This window comes from Stegastes partitus, unplaced genomic scaffold (genome assembly GCF_000690725.1).
Source record: "Stegastes partitus isolate 25-593 unplaced genomic scaffold, Stegastes_partitus-1.0.2 Scaffold802, whole genome shotgun sequence".
In the NCBI taxonomy this organism is placed as follows: Eukaryota; Metazoa; Chordata; class Actinopteri; family Pomacentridae; genus Stegastes; species Stegastes partitus.
In genome coordinates, this window is record NW_007578533.1 from 2,541 (window position 1) to 20,571 (window position 18,031).

Below are 18,031 nucleotides of genomic sequence, written 5' to 3' on the forward strand. Positions count from 1 at the left end.
TGAAGACGGCATCAACCGGCTCCTTCTTATTTAATCAATACAAAAAATTGTGAAGTTGATAAGTTTTATTGAGGGTTTTGTGTCAGATTATTTCTTCCCTGCTGTGAGCCATGAGGTAAACCAAAGCATCTTCTCAGTGTCATTTCATATTTAATGGACACGTATGAGAGTGGTATCGATCATTTCGTCTAACTCTCAGGCAATATAGCCAATAGAAAGAAAATAAACCTCATCATGGTCGCGTCTTCTTCAGCAAACATCAGCACAAAGCACCAAGATAGCCGAGCTCCACATTTCAATGAATGAAATTTTATTTGGATAAAGTCTGCCAAGTAACTTGACAAGGATAAAAAGGCAAGTGTGAACAATACAAGACTTCATGTGTCAATGAAATGTGTCAGGCAAATCCAAGATGAGTCGCACCAGTAGCCGTAGTAATACTGAATGAAACAAGCTCAGCTCCATACAGACACCAGTCGCTTAAAGGGCCAGGAAAAAAAACAACAACAAAAAAAACAGTTCATATACTTTTGTTCCTCTTTCATTATCTCTTATCAAAATAGAAATATAACAAGTTCTCTCATTCTAGGTCCAGTTTTGTTGAAGGTGTTGCAGCTCTGAGATCATCGGGCTCAAGGGATGCTCACATTTGGATGCTGAGAAGTTACAGAACAGATATTTCAACCAGTGCAAAGGTGTTCTTCCTTAAGTACTTCTATCATCTGTCTCTGAATGTAAATAAATGAGATTACCTCAGCTGTTACATGAGGAATGAAATCAATTCACCTTTTAGCCGAATCTGTAAATTAGATTTCTTGGATTGCAGCATCCCCATTAGTTCCACGACTAATGAACAGAAATGATGTTCTAAAGATCTTGGCAATAATGAACGAGCACAGTGGCATCAGGATCAGTCAGAGTTTGGTCATGGGTATGTGAAGGCTGTTCCACGGGCCCATCCACAGTTCTTCCTCGTCCGACTGTGTTCTGTCACTCGGGCACTCCAGCGGCTCTCTCATAACGAGTCCGTCGTCGTCGCTGCCGTCTACCTTCGACTCCCTCTCGTCTTCTTTCAACTCGTCTCTCTCCGCGGCGCTCTGAGGCGGCTCTGCGATGCCCTGCGCCGCTTTCAGCAGGTTTGATTTCAAAGCTACGCTCTCAGGGCCCGCGTTGCTGGTGCTGGTCGACCCTAAAGAAACACTGGATTGTCGAGTGTTAAACACATTCAGCGTTTTCGTGTGGTCACTGTTAGAGAAAGTGGACATGGCCGTTCCCGAGCTTTGGAAGGTGCGCAGCGTCTTGCACCCGCCGTCCGCTGCTATCCGGGGGCTGTTCAGGGGCACCCTCTCCTCCAGCGTGGCGGCCATTTTGTCGAGCTTTTTAAAGTGCTTGGCCAGCCGCGAGCTGAAGATGGGCGAGGTGATTTTGAGGTTGTTGTTCGTGGTGGTGGAGGAGGCGATGGTGGTGGTGGTGTGCGTGGGGCCTGTGGCGTTCACTGAACGTCGGGTGCGGATGATGGAGCCGTTCTGGGCCACGTAGATGCTTCCGTTGACGTTGACGTGGCTGTTGTGGGTGGAGGGCAGGCGGCTGCGTTGGGTTTCCGGCAGGCTGTCCTCGCCGGTGGAGCTGGTCTCGTACTCTCGGTCAAACACCAACTTGATCCGGCGTTTTCTGCTGCCCTGCTGGAAAACCCACACACAAATAATACGGCATTAGACCGCTGACCTTTAAAGGTCCCATTAATGTTCTTTCACTTTTTATGACTCTGTTCAGGCAAGAGAAACGCACGACACAGCAATGATAGAAAGAAGATAGAGCTGGTTTCTGGATCCTTTGCCTCATGTTGGTTGTCTGCTGCCGTTTAACCCTCTGAACTGTAACCAGCTTCAGGGCGTTGTTTCACTGCGATAAAAAGTCCTGCACCTCTATGAAAACATCACAGCCACGGCAAGAAGTAGGGAGGACTTTTTTGTGTAATATGTCACACGTCTAATGCTATAAAATTGATGAAAATGTTATATTAAAAAGAAAAACCTTTAAAAAATCTATCTTATATGTAATTGTCTTAATGTACATCTACATTATGGAAAAAAGAGGGCTCCATATGCTGTAGATAGGCTACTACACTGGGTCTATTTACATTTTACAACCTCTACAAACCAGACACTTTTCACACTACTCTCCACACTCTTGTAGATATTTCACCATGCTGAATGTATCCTCTAGCAATTTCCTCACTATTTGCTCCACTGTTTACCATATTTGAGCCATGCTGCATTAATTATATTGATCAGCTGTGTTATATTAGATGGTTCACTCAATCTCTCTGGCTGTTTCATCTCTGCACTGCGTAAACACAGCCTGCAGTTCAGCCAAAAAGTCATTCAGCGACTGTTAGGGATGGTCTCGGTTGACATTATACTGGATCAGGCGCAAATTACATATTGGCAACATTTTTGAATAAGACCACAGAATGCATTTATCATAAAATACCACCATTTTAAGTTCAGTTTTGCTATTTTTCTTAGTTGGGATAAATGCTGTAAGTTTGATGAATTAAAAAAAGAAAAAGAAAACCAACCAACCAGCCAGCGGGTTTTGGGGCTCAGAGAGCTAACTCATGCTCATTTGTCTTGTCATGTTTGCTCCATCAAAAAAAGCCTTCTTGATCAGGCCTAAACACTCCGTCGACGGTACTAAACTGTTTCCCTAACGATGCTTCTTTGTGTTTAATAGTAACAGCGTTTGAGAAGTGTTGCTTAAAGGATTGGTTCACAAGTCTGCCTTCATACAGTTCTCCCAAAACACCTTTATGAGTTCAGCTAAAGCTATATTTATAGCAAATTTAGTGAAAAAATCTCCTTGAGCAGCTTCTCCTTGCTGAACTCCATCAATGCAGAGTCGTCTACAGTCATGCTAGCAGCTCTGCGAGGCTACATACAGCTCAGATATGTTCACCACCGACAATGCTGTTAAAATGAAGAGGGGCTGATGGGGATTTTGCAGCTATTTTGTTGTAGACCACATTAGCTTTGGTGAAATTTAAAATTTTGAGTCGATAAAGGGGTCCAAAACTTATTTTGTGTAAATCTACTGTTCCCAGAACCAGCCATGAGTGTAGTTTAAAGGAATATGGTACTAATTAAACACGAGAGAACGTCTATTTGATTTCAAACTGCGACAACTGAGGCAGTGTTTCGGTTAAACTTTGGAACTTTTGGCGCAGAGAGAGCAGCAGGAAGTTTGTCCTTCATCTCTGACACTGACATCCCATTGGATCTTTCTTCAGCTGGATCTGAGCGATGACAAGAATACGGTGACTCATAAAGATGTCAGTGTACATACGGACATGTGACTGTGGTTTGAAGACCTAACCTGTAAACATCAGGGTGAAGCGTTCTCTCACTGACCTGATCTGGTTTCTGGCTGCTACAAGGTGAGAACTTTAACCACTAGAGGTCAGGAGACTCAACAAGATCCTACGAGCTCAAATATAATTTGTGGCCAGTTTTATTTGCCTTCTACTTAATTGGATGTTTGTCCTGTAAAAGCAAGAAAATGTGCAGAATAAAAGCAGCACTCCCACTCAGAGCAGGCAAAGTCAAGCCAGTGCAGCAGTGTTTCCTCCAGAACAGCTTTTAGATAATCTGAGGAAAAGCTTTTAAAAATATACTATATATTGATCCCCCATATTGGATATAAGCCTTTATAACATAAAACACTGTGTAACTGCATCGTCTTTGTTCGCTGAGAGCCAACACTGCTGCACACACACACACACACACACACACACACTTTGTGAGAAGAAAAGGGGATGTTGTGGAAATAACTCTGATCTGCGATTACACAACCCGCACAGTTTTTCCATTTAACCTTGATCGTATGGAGGAAAAGTGTGTATTCTCCATTACAAAGGAAACATCTTTTCTCCCCGCAGATAACAAGTACTGGAAGAACTGACTGGTACGGGAGAAAGACAGACACAGAAATGACTAATGAAAAAAAGCTTGAGGGAAACCTTAAGTGTACCAAAGAGAGGTCAGCGAATAACAGCAGCAGCACAGAAATAATCAGCTGGTAGTGAAGCTTTTACAAAAAGGGAAAGCGAGACGAGTCGGCTCAGGAGAAAAACTACGGAAACCTGGCGACCACTTCACAAGACAGACGAAGGAGACGGAGAAGGGACAGGCTGATTGGAAAAAGGAGCTTAAAGATATAAGCCAAAAAAAAAGAAAAAGGGAAGCTACGGAGAAGAGATACTGCGAGAGGGCAGCGGAGGACGAGTTGGCAATTCAGACTTCTGAATGTAAATCACACCAAACAAGGAAAAAAGGAAGAGATTACAGTAATAAATTCCACTCAGGTAATGACTGCACACCCAATCCAGGCGTTTTCACCAAGACCTTACTCAGTGGCACAGAATTTAATCTTGGTAGGGGGCTGAGGCCTCATCTGCATTTCAATCAGCCGACTCGCTCCCCAAATCCCCCTCTTCTTCATCTCCTTGATCTCCCCCACCGTGGCTGCTGCTTTTCTCCTCCTCCTCCTCCTCCTCCTCTTCCTCCTCGGTGTCCTCGATGATGGGCGACAAGTCATCCGAGGTGTCCATCACCCCAGAGCTGATCTCTGATTGGCTGTGGCTGGAGGCTCGCCTGCTCGACGAGGACCTTCCTGATCTAACGCTCTGGAACTCTTCTTCATCTTCCTCGCTGTCTTCTTCGCTCTCCTCCTCCTCTCTTGTTTCGTGTGAAGAACGCGAGTGTCTAGAAGTTTTGGGCCTGGAACTGGAACTAGAACTCGAGTATCTAGAACTTGTAGATTTGCTGCTTCTACCCGTCTCCCTGCTGCTGGTGGAGTGGTTCCTGCGTTCTCGTCCTGTTCTGCTCTTACTGCTGATTCTGCTGCTACTTGTAGAACTACCACTTCTTCTCCTCGACTTTCTCCTCTCGTCTTCACTTTCTAACCCCGACTCCTTCTCAGACTCCTCTCCCTCCTCATCCTGGCTTCCTTCTCCCTTTTCTGTGTCTGACTCAGTCTTTTCTGTTTCTGTATCAGATTCGGTCTTGTCTCTCTCTGCTGTAACAGATGAGGTGGGGCTGCTTGCATCGGAGAGACTAAACTCTGACGGAGACTCTTTGCTACCGCTTCCCGTTTCCGAATCGCTTTGCTCGACGCCGTCGTGAAATCTTTTTTCTTTTTTCCACCAGCCCTCATAAGAGCTGTTCTCCTCTCCAAACGCCCTCCTCCTCCTCCTCCTCCTCCTCTCCTCTCCTGCGTCTCTCTCCGACACCGATGCAGAGACACTCATATCTCCTATGGAGCCATACATCTTCCTACTGTTCTCCTCTGCTCTGTCCCAGCTTTTCGCATCGCTCCACTGTTCATCTCCCACCCTGGCGGGTCCCTGGAGCCTTCTGGTTACGGAGATAAGACTGAGGGCCTCGCTCAGCTTTTGTTTCATTGCTGGGGGTTTGCTTGCTTCAATGGACGTCTGGAAATAACTCCCATCGATGACCAAGCTGCCGTCCAGGCTTAAAGACCGGCCAGAGGACAACAAGCCAGGGAGTTCTCCCCTGTGCTCTGGCCTGACGCCGTTTCCAACTGCATTTCTCATTCCATTGTTCGTAATGCCACCTCTGTTGCTTCTCCCCCATGCCTCCATCTCTCCCCTTCCTTCCTGTTCTCTCCCTCTTTCTATTGCTTCATCTCTTCCTCCCCGTTTGTATTCCCTTCTCCCTGCCTCTCCCTTCTCAACCCCCCTTTCTTCTCCTTCTGCCTTTCTTTCCTCGGCTCTTTCTCTGCCTCTGCCCTCCTCCTCTACTGGTCCGATTCTGGCTTTGTTCCACGGTGGGTGGATGGCAGGAGGCTGTCCGGATGTTTTACCAGCAGATGACAGCAGGGTACTCATCCTCATCACGGCCTTCAACCTGGCAGCTGCGCTCGAGCTCTTAGGTTTAGAGTTTACAGCCTCTTGTTTTTTGTCGCCCTCGGTTTTTGGCGGTCCCGGGGTCTTTCTCGGGGGTGGAACAGGTAGAGGATGGTGCTGAAGGTATGAGGGGTGCGGGGCTAATCTGTCTCCTTGAAACTGTCTCCTCACCTGTTGCCGTGACGACATCAGTCCAAAAACAAATAAGATAAGTGAACAAGCAAGACATTTATACATCTAAAGGCATCAGCAGCATCGTCAAGAGCAGAGTTAGAGGCTAGTTAGCACTAGCTCGTTGTCACAGGCTGCTTGTGTTTATTGGTCGCTGTTTATTTTCAAAAGGAGAAAAATAATACGTGTACAGTGCAAATGAGAGTATACAACTTCTGGGATTAGGGACAGATGAGAAGATCATGCATGAGATTTTGTTTTTGTAGGGATGTGGAAAGGTCTCATAAAGTGTTAAACAGTGATTCTTGTTTCCTTCAGACAGAGCAGCCAACTTGTTTCCTCTATTTCCAGTCCTTGGGCTCTTGAAACTGGTGTTAATCTTCTCAGCTAGCCATTGGCAAGAGAGTGAATGATCTTGTTTCTCCAACTGCTGAACTATTCTTTTAAAAATATGGTGTCTCACTACTTTTCAAAGCAGTCTGGGAGCATAATTAATATTTTACAAACGAGCTTGATTTTTTAGAAATACTAGGAAATTCCAACGAACTCCAGAAAACAACCACAAAGCAGACCTAGAATTAATCAGAATGCTGTGAAAATGTCATCAACAGTTGGTTTTCTTTTCATGGACACAGTTACCATCCTGTATTAGCGGATATCTAACGATTTATCCTCTGTTTTCTGCTGTGTTTCTCTGTCTTTACCTCTCCGTCAGACTCCTGTGGGCTGTAGTAGTAGCTTCCATCGTCATCGACAACAACTTCTCCATATTCATCGTAGAGGCCGGAGGGCGAGATCAGCTTCTTGCGACTGCCGTACTGAGGAAGGTCATACCTGGACAGAGAAAGAGAGGGAGGGAGAATACACGAGAGGGCAAAAATGAGTCTGTGCAAAGCAACTGCAATTAATTTTAGAGTTATTATTTAGTTGTTTGGTTTGTTAGTTTGAATAAATGAATGGAAGCGGCAGAATTGTGCAGCTTCAGCCAATCAGAAGTAAAGACAGAGGAGAAAGCTGCTTACAAACAGAACTGGTGCGCTCGGCTAATGCTTATCCACAGCCACTTAAAGCAATAACACATAGGGCAACACTGTGGTTCACTCCAATGATAAGCAGTGGCTAATGATTTGCCTAAGCAAAGCTGCCTTAATCACAAAAGGAGCATTTTGTTGCCAGGAGACATTTTGCTAGCAGAAAACACTGGAATCGATTTTCCTCCCTTTTGTCTCCCTTTGTTGCCTGTTGCCGGGAGCGCTGCCTGACTCCATGGGCCAAAAGAAAACTGTGTTGTGTATCACCACTTGGGCTCCGTGCCCTGCAGCAAGCAACTCAGAGAGCCAGTGGGTCAAAAACCACATCTTTTCAAATGCTATCCTGAAAACAATATGTCCCAGTGTGATTAAAGTAACAAATCTGCTGTAAGTCCTTTGGCTTGGCTAACAGAGTCGCACAGAAGAAAAAAAAAAGTGGCCTTGTGTAATCATTCTGCTTACAGTGAACAGGGGAGAAGTTGTCCTCCCATTACATTAAGCAGCCAAGTAATAAACAAATGGACGGAGCACGTGGATGACAGATGGGAGTGGGTGAGAGAAAAAAGGAGGTAGAGGTGTGGTAAGAGAATAAAGGTACGATAAAAAGAGGAGAAAGTGAGTGAAAAATGGAGGGGTCAGAACGGAAAGACGAGGCAATACATAAACGTCACATTTCTAAACCTGACAGTATGACCTCTACCAGCTCATGCAGTGAGTCTTAAGCTCCCACTACAACCTGATTACCGTGTTTCAGATATTAACCTCAAACTAAAGTGTGTCTAATTACCTACAGGCTCCTCTTTCCTTCCTCCAAGTGTTCTTTTTAACATTTATCCTCTTTTTTTTTTTCTTCTCTTTTCCTCATTTCTTCATCACTTCTGTCCTTCTCCATGTCACCACTAGGGGGCAGTAATCAACTGAGTCTGAGAACTGGTTCGTGCAGTTCAAAGTTGCCAGGATCACCGGCACCGCGAGCCAACGCTTCATCATGTTTTTGTGTGTTTGCAGAAAAAATGATGAAACAAACTGGGTCAGTGGCCTGTTCCGGGTGGCTCGCCAAACGCTAAATGATCAGCCTTGGAAAGTTTGACCACATTTATACAGCAAGAGGCAAACGCATGACAAAGAGCTTTTGTACTGTACGCAGCAGAAAAACAAAAAAAAAACTTGATTAGCAATTAAAATAGAAGCCGCTTTAGTTTTACTACATTCATTTAGTTTCAAATCAATACAAATATATTCTTCCTGTTTGTGTGAAATCAATTTGAAGGACTGAACATGTTATTCTGAACATGAGGTGACAAAACTCAGAATTTTCCGTTTATAACATTAAAACGTGTTGTTTACCACACAGTTTGAGTTTGGCTCAACTTTATAGCAGTGCAATATCACATAACTTGCGTAAAAGTGTTTTAGGTTGTGTGCAAGACGAATGAAAATGCTAATGACGAGGAACATTTTTGTCTCTATGCAGATTGCACAGTGGAGCCTGAAACAGGAACCAGACATGCAGCGAGGGTCCAGGCGACCGGGAGTTGAACCACAGACTCAACTGCTAGGGGCGGATTTTTACTCAGTTGTTGGGTTGTCCCAGTTAAAGAGACACTTTTTGAGGAAAAAAACCCACATATTTGTCTTCCTGCCAAAAGTTAAATACAAACATTGAGACTACTTTGATAAGGTGGTGCTGTTGTAGACACAGTTAACTAAATCTTCCTGTTTCCAGTCTTATGCTAAGCTAACTAGCTGCTGGCTGTAGCTCCATAATGTACAGACACATGAAAGGTGTCAACATTCTCTCACCGAGCGACGCCAACAGGCATACTTCCCAAAATGCTGAGCCATCCTTTCAACCTATTATCCTGTTTGTAATTAATGTCTTCATACATCCTACATCAGAGGCGGATACTATGAAGCGAGATTAATGGGTTAGCGAGGTATGTTAAGCCCGAAGCCAGAGTTTTTAATGTCACAAAGGTGGGTGTCTTTTATCCCGTAAGATCACCGTGGTAACTGTGCCGTATAGCAGAAATGCTGTGGAAGAGGTTCTGTTGAGAGTTTGGGATTTAAATCTGCTATAAAAAGCGCCACCCTTTCACTCACCCCTTTCTCTCTGAGTGATACAGATATCCAGTTGGGGGGGTACATCATATATGAAAACTTGTTGAGCCAAACTAATCCCACTGCAAGAAGTTTTAAAGTTACTGTCATGCAAACTATATGCGTTGACGACTGGCACAACGCATTCAGCTGGTGATGCAGAAAATACTGCTGGTATGGTCGCTAATAAAATCTAGATGATATAACTGATGATTCTATTTAGCTCAGAGAACATTCCGTCAACATTATTTTAATTTTGATTTACACAAAAACGAAAGTGATTTTAACATATCCTTGATTTTAGATCAATGTCAGACCTGAATGCACCTCTTGAGTATCATGTTTAAATGTAAGTTTCAAGGTTGAGAGCTGTAATCTGAGGCTGCGCTAAGAGTGGTAAAATAAATATATTTAGTTCAAGAATGAACAGTTTTCTCCCAGCATTTCTCTCCTGCATCATTTGCAGTAACAGCACTATTACCTGTAATGTGTTTTCATGTTCCTCACAGCTCTCCACCACAGACTGTATAAAAGATGGATGTAGCTACCGTGACATCACCCGTTGGTTTCTGCACTGAGAAAATGAAGCCAGGGTTTTGCTACTTCCTGGTTGACATCTTGGATTTTTGGAGCCAGTGACGCAAAACACGTCGGAGGGGGGCGGAGCCATAGGAGCAGCGATTGATCAGATGGATTGAGAGGCGGGCCCTCTCTGCCCGCCCACATTTACCGCCTTCTGCTCGCTTCGTCTGCATCGTCGCTGCCGACTGTCAATCAAGCCAGCCACGCCCCTTGCCCCGCAAAATTTGACGATTTAAAAAAAAATTCAGTATTGATTTATTTTCAGATTGGCCACCTGATCTCTGGACTTGACCATGAAAACTAATAAGAAAAAATCCTGAGCTTTAGGAATGCAGTATTTCATGATCTGTGATCACTTCTTTTCCAATTCAAGTCTATGGGAGCCAGGGCTTTTTGGAGCCAGCAGCTGGCAGACGTAGGTTTTTGACACTTCCGGGTTGGCTTCATTTTTCACGGCTGGTTGCTACGTCCATCTTTTATACAGTCTATGCTCTCCACTACAACAACCTGCTCCTCCTGGTGGCAGGAGATCAGTCAGTTGTGTACAGAAGAAGAGTCAAATGACGCATCAAATGTCCCCCTTTAAGGGAGCACCGACAGAGCCTGATGAACTAAACCTGGTCGACAAAGAAAGTTGACAACCGCTGTCATGACACTCATTAACTCTGACTGGGGTTTAAGGTTTAGTCGAGCCAGCTAACAGAAAACAAGCCTGGCTATGACAAACCTGCCTCGTTGTATGCTCCTCTACTCCAAAAATAGCTGCACATGCAGACTTCTACTGTTCTATTTGTCCCTTCTGTGATTGTAAAATAAAAAGCACATCCTCACTGAGCTGATCCTGCCAGATTTCCAGTGTCCTCGTGATGCATTTGTTTATGTGGGTGCCCTAACTCAGCACCTATCAGCTACACAGCAGTCACACTGCTCATCACCCACGCCTGTAACGATTTTGGAAAAGCAAGATTTAATCCCTTATTGCTCCGTGGCGTGTATGGTTTGAGTATTTTACTCTTGACTAGAGGGCAAAATAAATTTGGCTTGTTTTGTTGTTTTTGTTTTTTTCTTTCACACAGGCATCAAAACATCAGACCTGTTCAACAAATGGTTCAAGTTATTTTCTGCATCTGTATAAATCCAATCAGAATCATGCCAATGGCAGATGGCTGCATTCCCATATGCAGACAAAATCCAATTTTGGTTTCATCTTTTGAAGGCAGATGAAAGTGAAGGTCAAAAGGTTGCGAACCATGACTCCAAATGGATTACTACGGCTATGGAGGTAAATACTGTAACAACTGTTGTCTGTCTTTTCAAACTCCAAACTCTGGAGCGTCGTCTATACCCCGAGAGGTGGTTTAGTATTCGTCAGCACGGACTACCTGCATCTTTTATTTACAACGGAAACAAATCAAGTGATTAGATCTCAGTCCCACGGGGTCACAAAGTCTGATTTCCTGATCCTGTGTGCGTTCAGAGTCAGACACGAGTTTGTGGATGTTGCTCTAAGCCACCAGCATCTGGCCCATTGTCTGCTTCCACGGCTGGCTGCCTGATTAGCTGCTACAGTATTGCAAAGCTAAGCAGAGAGAATTAGCTGCGCGTTTGTGTGTGTGTGTGTGTGTGTGCATGTGTCTGAAAGAAGGCGCATGAGAGCGTTTCTGAGTGATTGTATGAGTGAGTGAATGAACGCGTTTGCCAGAGAATCTGTGTGTGTGCGTCTCCTCTTCGGAGCGTTTATGTGTGAGTGTAGGTGGGTGTATAAAATCGAGTTCCCGGGAGTCTGCAGCTAAAATTATAAAAATTACACAATGCATAACAGATGGCAGGCAGCGTACAGAATAACACACACACACACTTGGGAGGGATGCAGCGAGTCTTCTTCAGGCTTGTTCAGGAACGCTTTGATCTAATGTGTGTGTCTAATATACTGAAAGTCCTATACAGTATTGCTTGCTCATTTAACATCAAGGAATCCATGCTGTACACACACGTACAGCACACACACACACACACACACACATCGAGCAGAATCACTTTCTCAGACTCTCCCGACTTCCCGTAGATCAAAAATATAAGAACCATACGGGAGCGCGAAGGCTGATATGAGGCGGGTTGGTGGTGTCAGCGTTTCACGGTAGCCGACATGCTGCGCGACTGATGCGATCAGCTTGATGTCAAAGAAGCTGCCACTTGGCTGACATGAGGCTCAGCTGGACAAAGTGCGCAGAGTGAGGTCCAAACCCGTGTCAGTGGAAATATGTTTCACTAGTGTTGTAGTGAACCCAGTCTGTCACTGCCAGAGGTCAGAGGTCAGAGATGACACATAGTGGAGTTGGCCTCGATTCACCTCTTGCAGTGTTTTTTTTTTAGCTGCGTATCATGACTGGTACATGGGGCTATGTTGTTTTCTACCTCTACAATCACTACGCTGCTCGGGAAATATAAAATTCTGTAATAAAGGGGGGTAACATAATTTTTGATCCAGCTGTGACTGATGGAATTGATAAGACCGAGTGAGTTTTTGATGTTTCACAAAGTTGTATTTGTATTGAGAATCTCATTAGTAATGCCTTGTTTCCACATAGTTTTGCTTTATGTCTGTAAATCTGTATGACACACACATAGACTGTATAAAAGATGGACGTAGCAACCAGCCCTGAAAAATGAAGCCAACCCGAAGTGTCAAAAACCTACATCCGCCAGCTGCTGGCTCCAAAGAGCCCTGGCTCCCATTGACTTGAATTGGAAAAGAAGTGATCACAGATTACAAAATGCCGCATTCCTCCAGCTCAGGATTTTTTTCTTATTACTTTTTATAGTCAAGTCCAGAGATCAGGTGGCCAATCTGAAAATAAATCAATACTGAATTTTTAAAAATCGTCAACATTTTGCGGGGCAGGGGGCGTGGCTGGCTTGATTGACAGTCGGCAGCGACGATGCAGATGAAGCGAGCAGAAGGCGGTAAATGTGGGCGGGCAGAGAGGGCCCGCCTCTCAATCCGTCTGACCAATCGCTGCTCCTATGGCTCCGCGTTACTGGCTCCAAAAATCCAAGATGTCAACCAGGAAGTAGCAAAACCCTGGCTTCATTTTCTTAGTGCAGAAACCAACGGGTGACATCACGGTAGCTACGTCCACCTTTTACACAGTCTATGGATACACAGAGCAGGCCCCCTGGTGGTCAATGCAAGGCCATACGGGAAAGGCTAATCAGCTGCTAAACAGATGCTACAAGTTTTTACCGGCCAGTTTTATGAAACATGTGCTTGAAGCATGACTTCCCCACACAGGCTCAAAAATACTTGGCAAAAAAAAGCGACAACGTCATGTGTGAAGCCACTTGAGTGAAAAGTTCTGTTTTAGGACCTATGAGCCACTACAGTATGTGTCTGTGAAGATTCTCAGTCATCCAGGTCCTGGTTATTCTGGTAGATTAATGGTAGCAACTGGACTTGCTTGAATTCCTTGAAGACGTTTCACCTCTCATCCAAGAGGCTTCATCAGTTCTGACTGACGAGTTGGGAGTTCCAGATACTTATATCCTAAAGGAGCCATTAACACCTCAGGACAGGACTCAGCAGTCCACCTGCATCTAAAGAACAAAGGACACTCATTCAAAGACAACAATGTACAGATTTTGACTTGCAGGGAGGACAGATGGTTTGAGAGAGGGGTGACAGAAGCCATCTAACTGGAGAGACCATCCCTCAACAGAGGTGGAGGTCTGAGGCATCACCTCTCATCTGTTTACAGTTCAGTCCTAAGATCTCTACGCAGAAAGATGAAACCACATTCATACCTAGCCACAAAGGACCCTAACAAACCCCTTTGTGTCAGAGGAAGCACGAACGACTCACATAACGAGGGGGAGGAGTAACTACCCCCAACTGAAACTGAAACTCAGGTGTTAATGGCTCCTTTAGGATATCAGTACGTGGAACTCCCAACTAGTCAGTCAGAACTGATGAAGCCTCTTGGATGAAACGTCTTCAAGGAACTCAAGCAAGTCCAGTTGCTACCATTGATCTACCAGAATACAGTATGTGTGTACTCGGCATGTTACACAGCTAGCATGTGATAAACTAGTGAGACAAGTTTCTTTTGTTATTACACATTTATAAGATTTGACAGTCAACAACTGAATAGTCTGTTAGCCAACTACATTTTCCAACTTCCTGGCGCACAGTCCGGTTTTTCTGTAATCCGCAACCAAAGTTAAAATCTGTCAACGAGGCAAATTCTGGACCAGAAAAAAAAAAACAAGGAGGAGTTTTGCAAACACATCAGAGTTTGGAGAGGTTTCCACAGGAATGCCTGGAGTTCTGGCTAAAATATCCCAGTTAACTTACTGCTATATGTGCATAAACCTTTATCCAGAACTCCATTCAACTCCAACTCCATTCAAAACAAGCAGAAACTTATTTTCTGCTGGATTTGTTTGTGACTTAACAAACGTTTCTAATCAACTCACTCTTGCTGTACATTTGACTGCTTTACTGTCCCTCTTATTACCAGGTAGAAGTGCTCCAGGTTAACAGCATAAACCCACTCATTCATGTGATGTTAAAAAAAGGGGGACTCATTAGAATCAATTGGTCAAAGATCCAGTTTCAAAGCTTGTATTCCCGTTGTGGGTGCTTTGGATGGAGGCCAGGGGTCGGCATGAGCCCCGTACGCAGCAGGTTGTGATCCCCTGTGTGATGACACGTTCCTCCATTACCCACAGAGTGGAGCCTGTATTATGTTACTCTGTGGCTTGTTCCTCCTTGTCCCTACTCACCACCACTGACCAGGAACATCACACCAGCCTGGCCCTTGTCGCTCAGGTCTTCACAGCAGCCCATTCCTCGCACATCCAGAACCGACTGTTCCCTTATTGTCTAATATATCCCAGACCTCCACATGCACCATTGTGACGAGATACTCAACATTACTCATTTTATCTGTGAGTGGTCATAATGTTTTGGCTCAATGGTGCAGATCAGATGTCCTCTAAGTGCTCATAAAAAAAATGGAAATTTGAAAATCTACATGTTCATGACAACTCGTGTGATACAATAGGAAGCTCCAGAGAAGCTCTTTCACCGACTACAATGCTGTTAATTTGGCAACGAGCTCAGAGAGAATCTGAAAGCTTGAATAGCTGGATAAGTGTAAAACAGCGATGGATAAAGCATCGAAAGATAGAGAAGTAAACTATGACATACAACCCGTATGTGCAAAAGCAATATGTAGGACGTGCAGAGATGTACTAACCCGTGATCATAGTTGTAATAATCCTGTGTGTAGTAGTCCTGTCCAGGGTCAATGCCAGACTCCATTGATAACTCCTGTTAGATTGACAGAACATTATTAGCAGCTTCACACAAACAGACACACACAAACCAGTATACAACCACACACACACACACACACACTTCCACTTCAACAAACTCGAGTAGAAAAAACACGGTGAGTAAAGAAGTATTCAGAGAGGAGAGAGACGGACTACCTCTGGCCTGAGCAGAGACGGTCGGAGAAGTTGTTGCGTCTGCCAGAGTGGAGAGAAAAGTGGAGAATGAAAATACAAATGGAAGAAGATCAGCGCTCGATATCTGATGGTTATCATTCAGTGTCTCTGGAATACAACACATCCAATATGTGTGTATTTTGTATTTGTCAATTAGTGGCAGCAGGTATTTTTCCAAATAGTGGATATTACTTTGTAATTTAAACTGAGTTTTAAAATGTATATACGGTCCAAGTGACTGAATGACTCCATATACAATAAGAACATTTACGTACATATTGAACAATGAAGTTCTGGTGAAATAGCTTCTCCAGCACGTCTATATACTCTTTATAAGATGCTTAAAAATGCATAAGCCAACTTTTTGGAATTTAAATAGACTGGTTGACTTTTACATTTACATTTTTATTTGCACCATCAATGGACTGCATAGTTCCTGGGTAAAATGCTTTTACAAAGGGGAAACAGTAAATTATACAGGTAAAATGAAAGGCAGACACAAGGCACTGTATTCATGCTACTCCGTCTAGATTGTATCAAAGAGAAATAAGTGGAAAAAAAAAAGAGTAGAAAAGAAAGCACGGCATAACAAAAAAAAGAAACAGAACGAAAATAAAGCACATGCAACTGTAGCAGGCACACAGCGGAAAAAAAACACCCACCTCGTGTTGTCCATATCCACGCCTAGAAGATCGGAGAAAGAAACAGTAAGACCGTAAGCCTAACATTACCCAGAAACCCTGTCATTAAATAAAAGACATTTGATGTGCTAAAGATAGGCTTTCAGTACATGTCAGCGCTTCACTGTGTATTTTCTGTACTGCAGAGGAAATAGGACGTTTAAATTAAAACACAAATGGAAGCTCCTCGCCGGAAACATCGTCTATTTAACCCAGTTTCCGGTGCAAGAGTATGAGATGTGTACTAGTGTATGTATGGGATTGTCTGTTGAGTGAGGTGGGAGTGCACAAGAGAGGAAAGACAAAAGGGCAAAACACAATAGAAAGAAACTGAGAAACAATAGAGTGCCATTATGTGCATCCCAGCACTGTTATTTATGATTTATTTGGGTAAATATTCTGATTATAGCTCCATAAAAATGCAAGATTCACATGTCACTTAAAACGAAATGAGATCATTGTGTTGTTGAGGAAACTGTTGATGGTCTGCCTCTAACAATAAGAAAATCCTGCTTCAGTTAATGTGTCATTTGTATTATTAGGATCAGGAACGATCTGTGAATGCTACACATTATTTGGCATGAATCTGTGCTGACACATACTTGCTATCAACAGACGTCAGTTGAGCTTTAGCAGCGCTTCACAAAGGAATCTTGACCAGTGTGCTGAATAGTTGATCAGTTAGTCAACTCGGAAAAACTCTCCCAAACTTTCAGTCGTGAGATTTCTGACTCCAATCAAAACTTTTCTGATGTCTTTTTTGTGAAGACAGAGGTCTCAAACCAAATTTAGCCCCGGGCCACTGGCAATAACTGCAATAACAGCCTCCAATAAAACTGTCTGGTCTCTGGTTATCTCTTTGCTTAAGTTTGGAAAGAGCACAGAAAGCCAATTTTTTTTTTTGCTCTGACTTGGAAGCCATACAAAGAAATTCAGTGGTTACTGTAAAAAAGAAAATAAGTAAACGTGTGAGAAATTAGAAAACTATAATTTTAATGGCTGGATGTAATGATGAAGAATGGTCTGACTGTACTCTGTTATAATGTTGATATAGGGTGAAAGAAATAATCTGACTTGTTTGAATATCATTAAACTAATCACAAGCCCAGGATGTAGTGATGGTGCCCCCGGCAAAATAATGTCTGGAGGCTTTGTTTGGTGAAATGTTTACAAGCAGGAAGGCAAGTACTGTCATTAAAATGATTAAAATGGCTAAATGACAAAAACAACAACAACAAACAAACAAAAAACTGAAACATGTACACAGGTCTTGAAATATTGGTGCTTCCCATAGTGAAAGCCATTTTGAAGAAGGTAACACACAGATAGTGTGCTCAAAGTTTTTGCGACTGATAAACATCCCTGAAAATCATTATTATGGTTCCAAATTGACAATTTAAGAGTTTACAGGCTGGATAGATGTCATCAGCAAAGATGTGGTCATGCAATCAACATTTAAACATCTCGGAAATTGTTTTTGCTATGAATGATCGTCATTTTTATTATTTGTACACCAGAAAAGATTTGCTTCGAATAAACAGTGAAATAATTGAAATTCGTTGCACATATTTGACCATTTCCTGTGAGAGGAGCCTTCACTGGTTCGGCCTGATTTTTCATAAGCACGAAGACACTCGACGTCAAGTGAAGGCAGAAAAACAAACACGGCCAAAGAAGATGCTCTCAAGTGCTTATCAGAGAGGCGTAATTATGTCAGCTAGGTTGTCTGCAGTGGTATGTATTTAAACCTCTTGGCCATCTGTAGTCAGTTATTATATCACTACTGTTAGATTTTACTTGTATTACGTGTTGATATGTGGACACATGTTGATCTTACAAGTTTTAAGTCACACCGCTCTTAATACGCTAAAGAAGAAGCTATAGCCAGCAACCTGCTAGCATAGAGAGAAAAGGTAACTTAGTCCGATTCAAAGATAAAAAATATGACAACTACAAGTTATAAGCTCATAAATTAACATTATGTTTTTTAGTAATAGAAGGAAAAATCAAACAGGCACAATTCTTGGAGT

General features: G+C 43.3%; 1 protein-coding gene across 1 annotated transcript in view; it reads right to left on the bottom strand.

Moving 5' to 3' along the window:
* Window positions 1-914: 914 nt before the first annotated feature.
* LOC103365004 (protocadherin-15-like) overlaps window positions 915-18,031 on the bottom strand; it is a 182,062-nt gene continuing 164,945 nt past the window's right edge. Inside the window, exons 35-41 of the mRNA XM_008292325.1 lie at window positions 15,984-16,005; window positions 15,304-15,342; window positions 15,069-15,142; window positions 6,802-6,931; window positions 4,924-6,097; window positions 4,834-4,847; window positions 915-1,682 (exon numbers count right to left, since the gene is read on the bottom strand). Coding sequence (XP_008290547.1) covers window positions 915-1,682; window positions 4,834-4,847; window positions 4,924-6,097; window positions 6,802-6,931; window positions 15,069-15,142; window positions 15,304-15,342; window positions 15,984-16,005 — 2,221 coding nt within the window. The remainder of the gene's footprint in view (window positions 1,683-4,833; window positions 4,848-4,923; window positions 6,098-6,801; window positions 6,932-15,068; window positions 15,143-15,303; window positions 15,343-15,983; window positions 16,006-18,031) is intronic.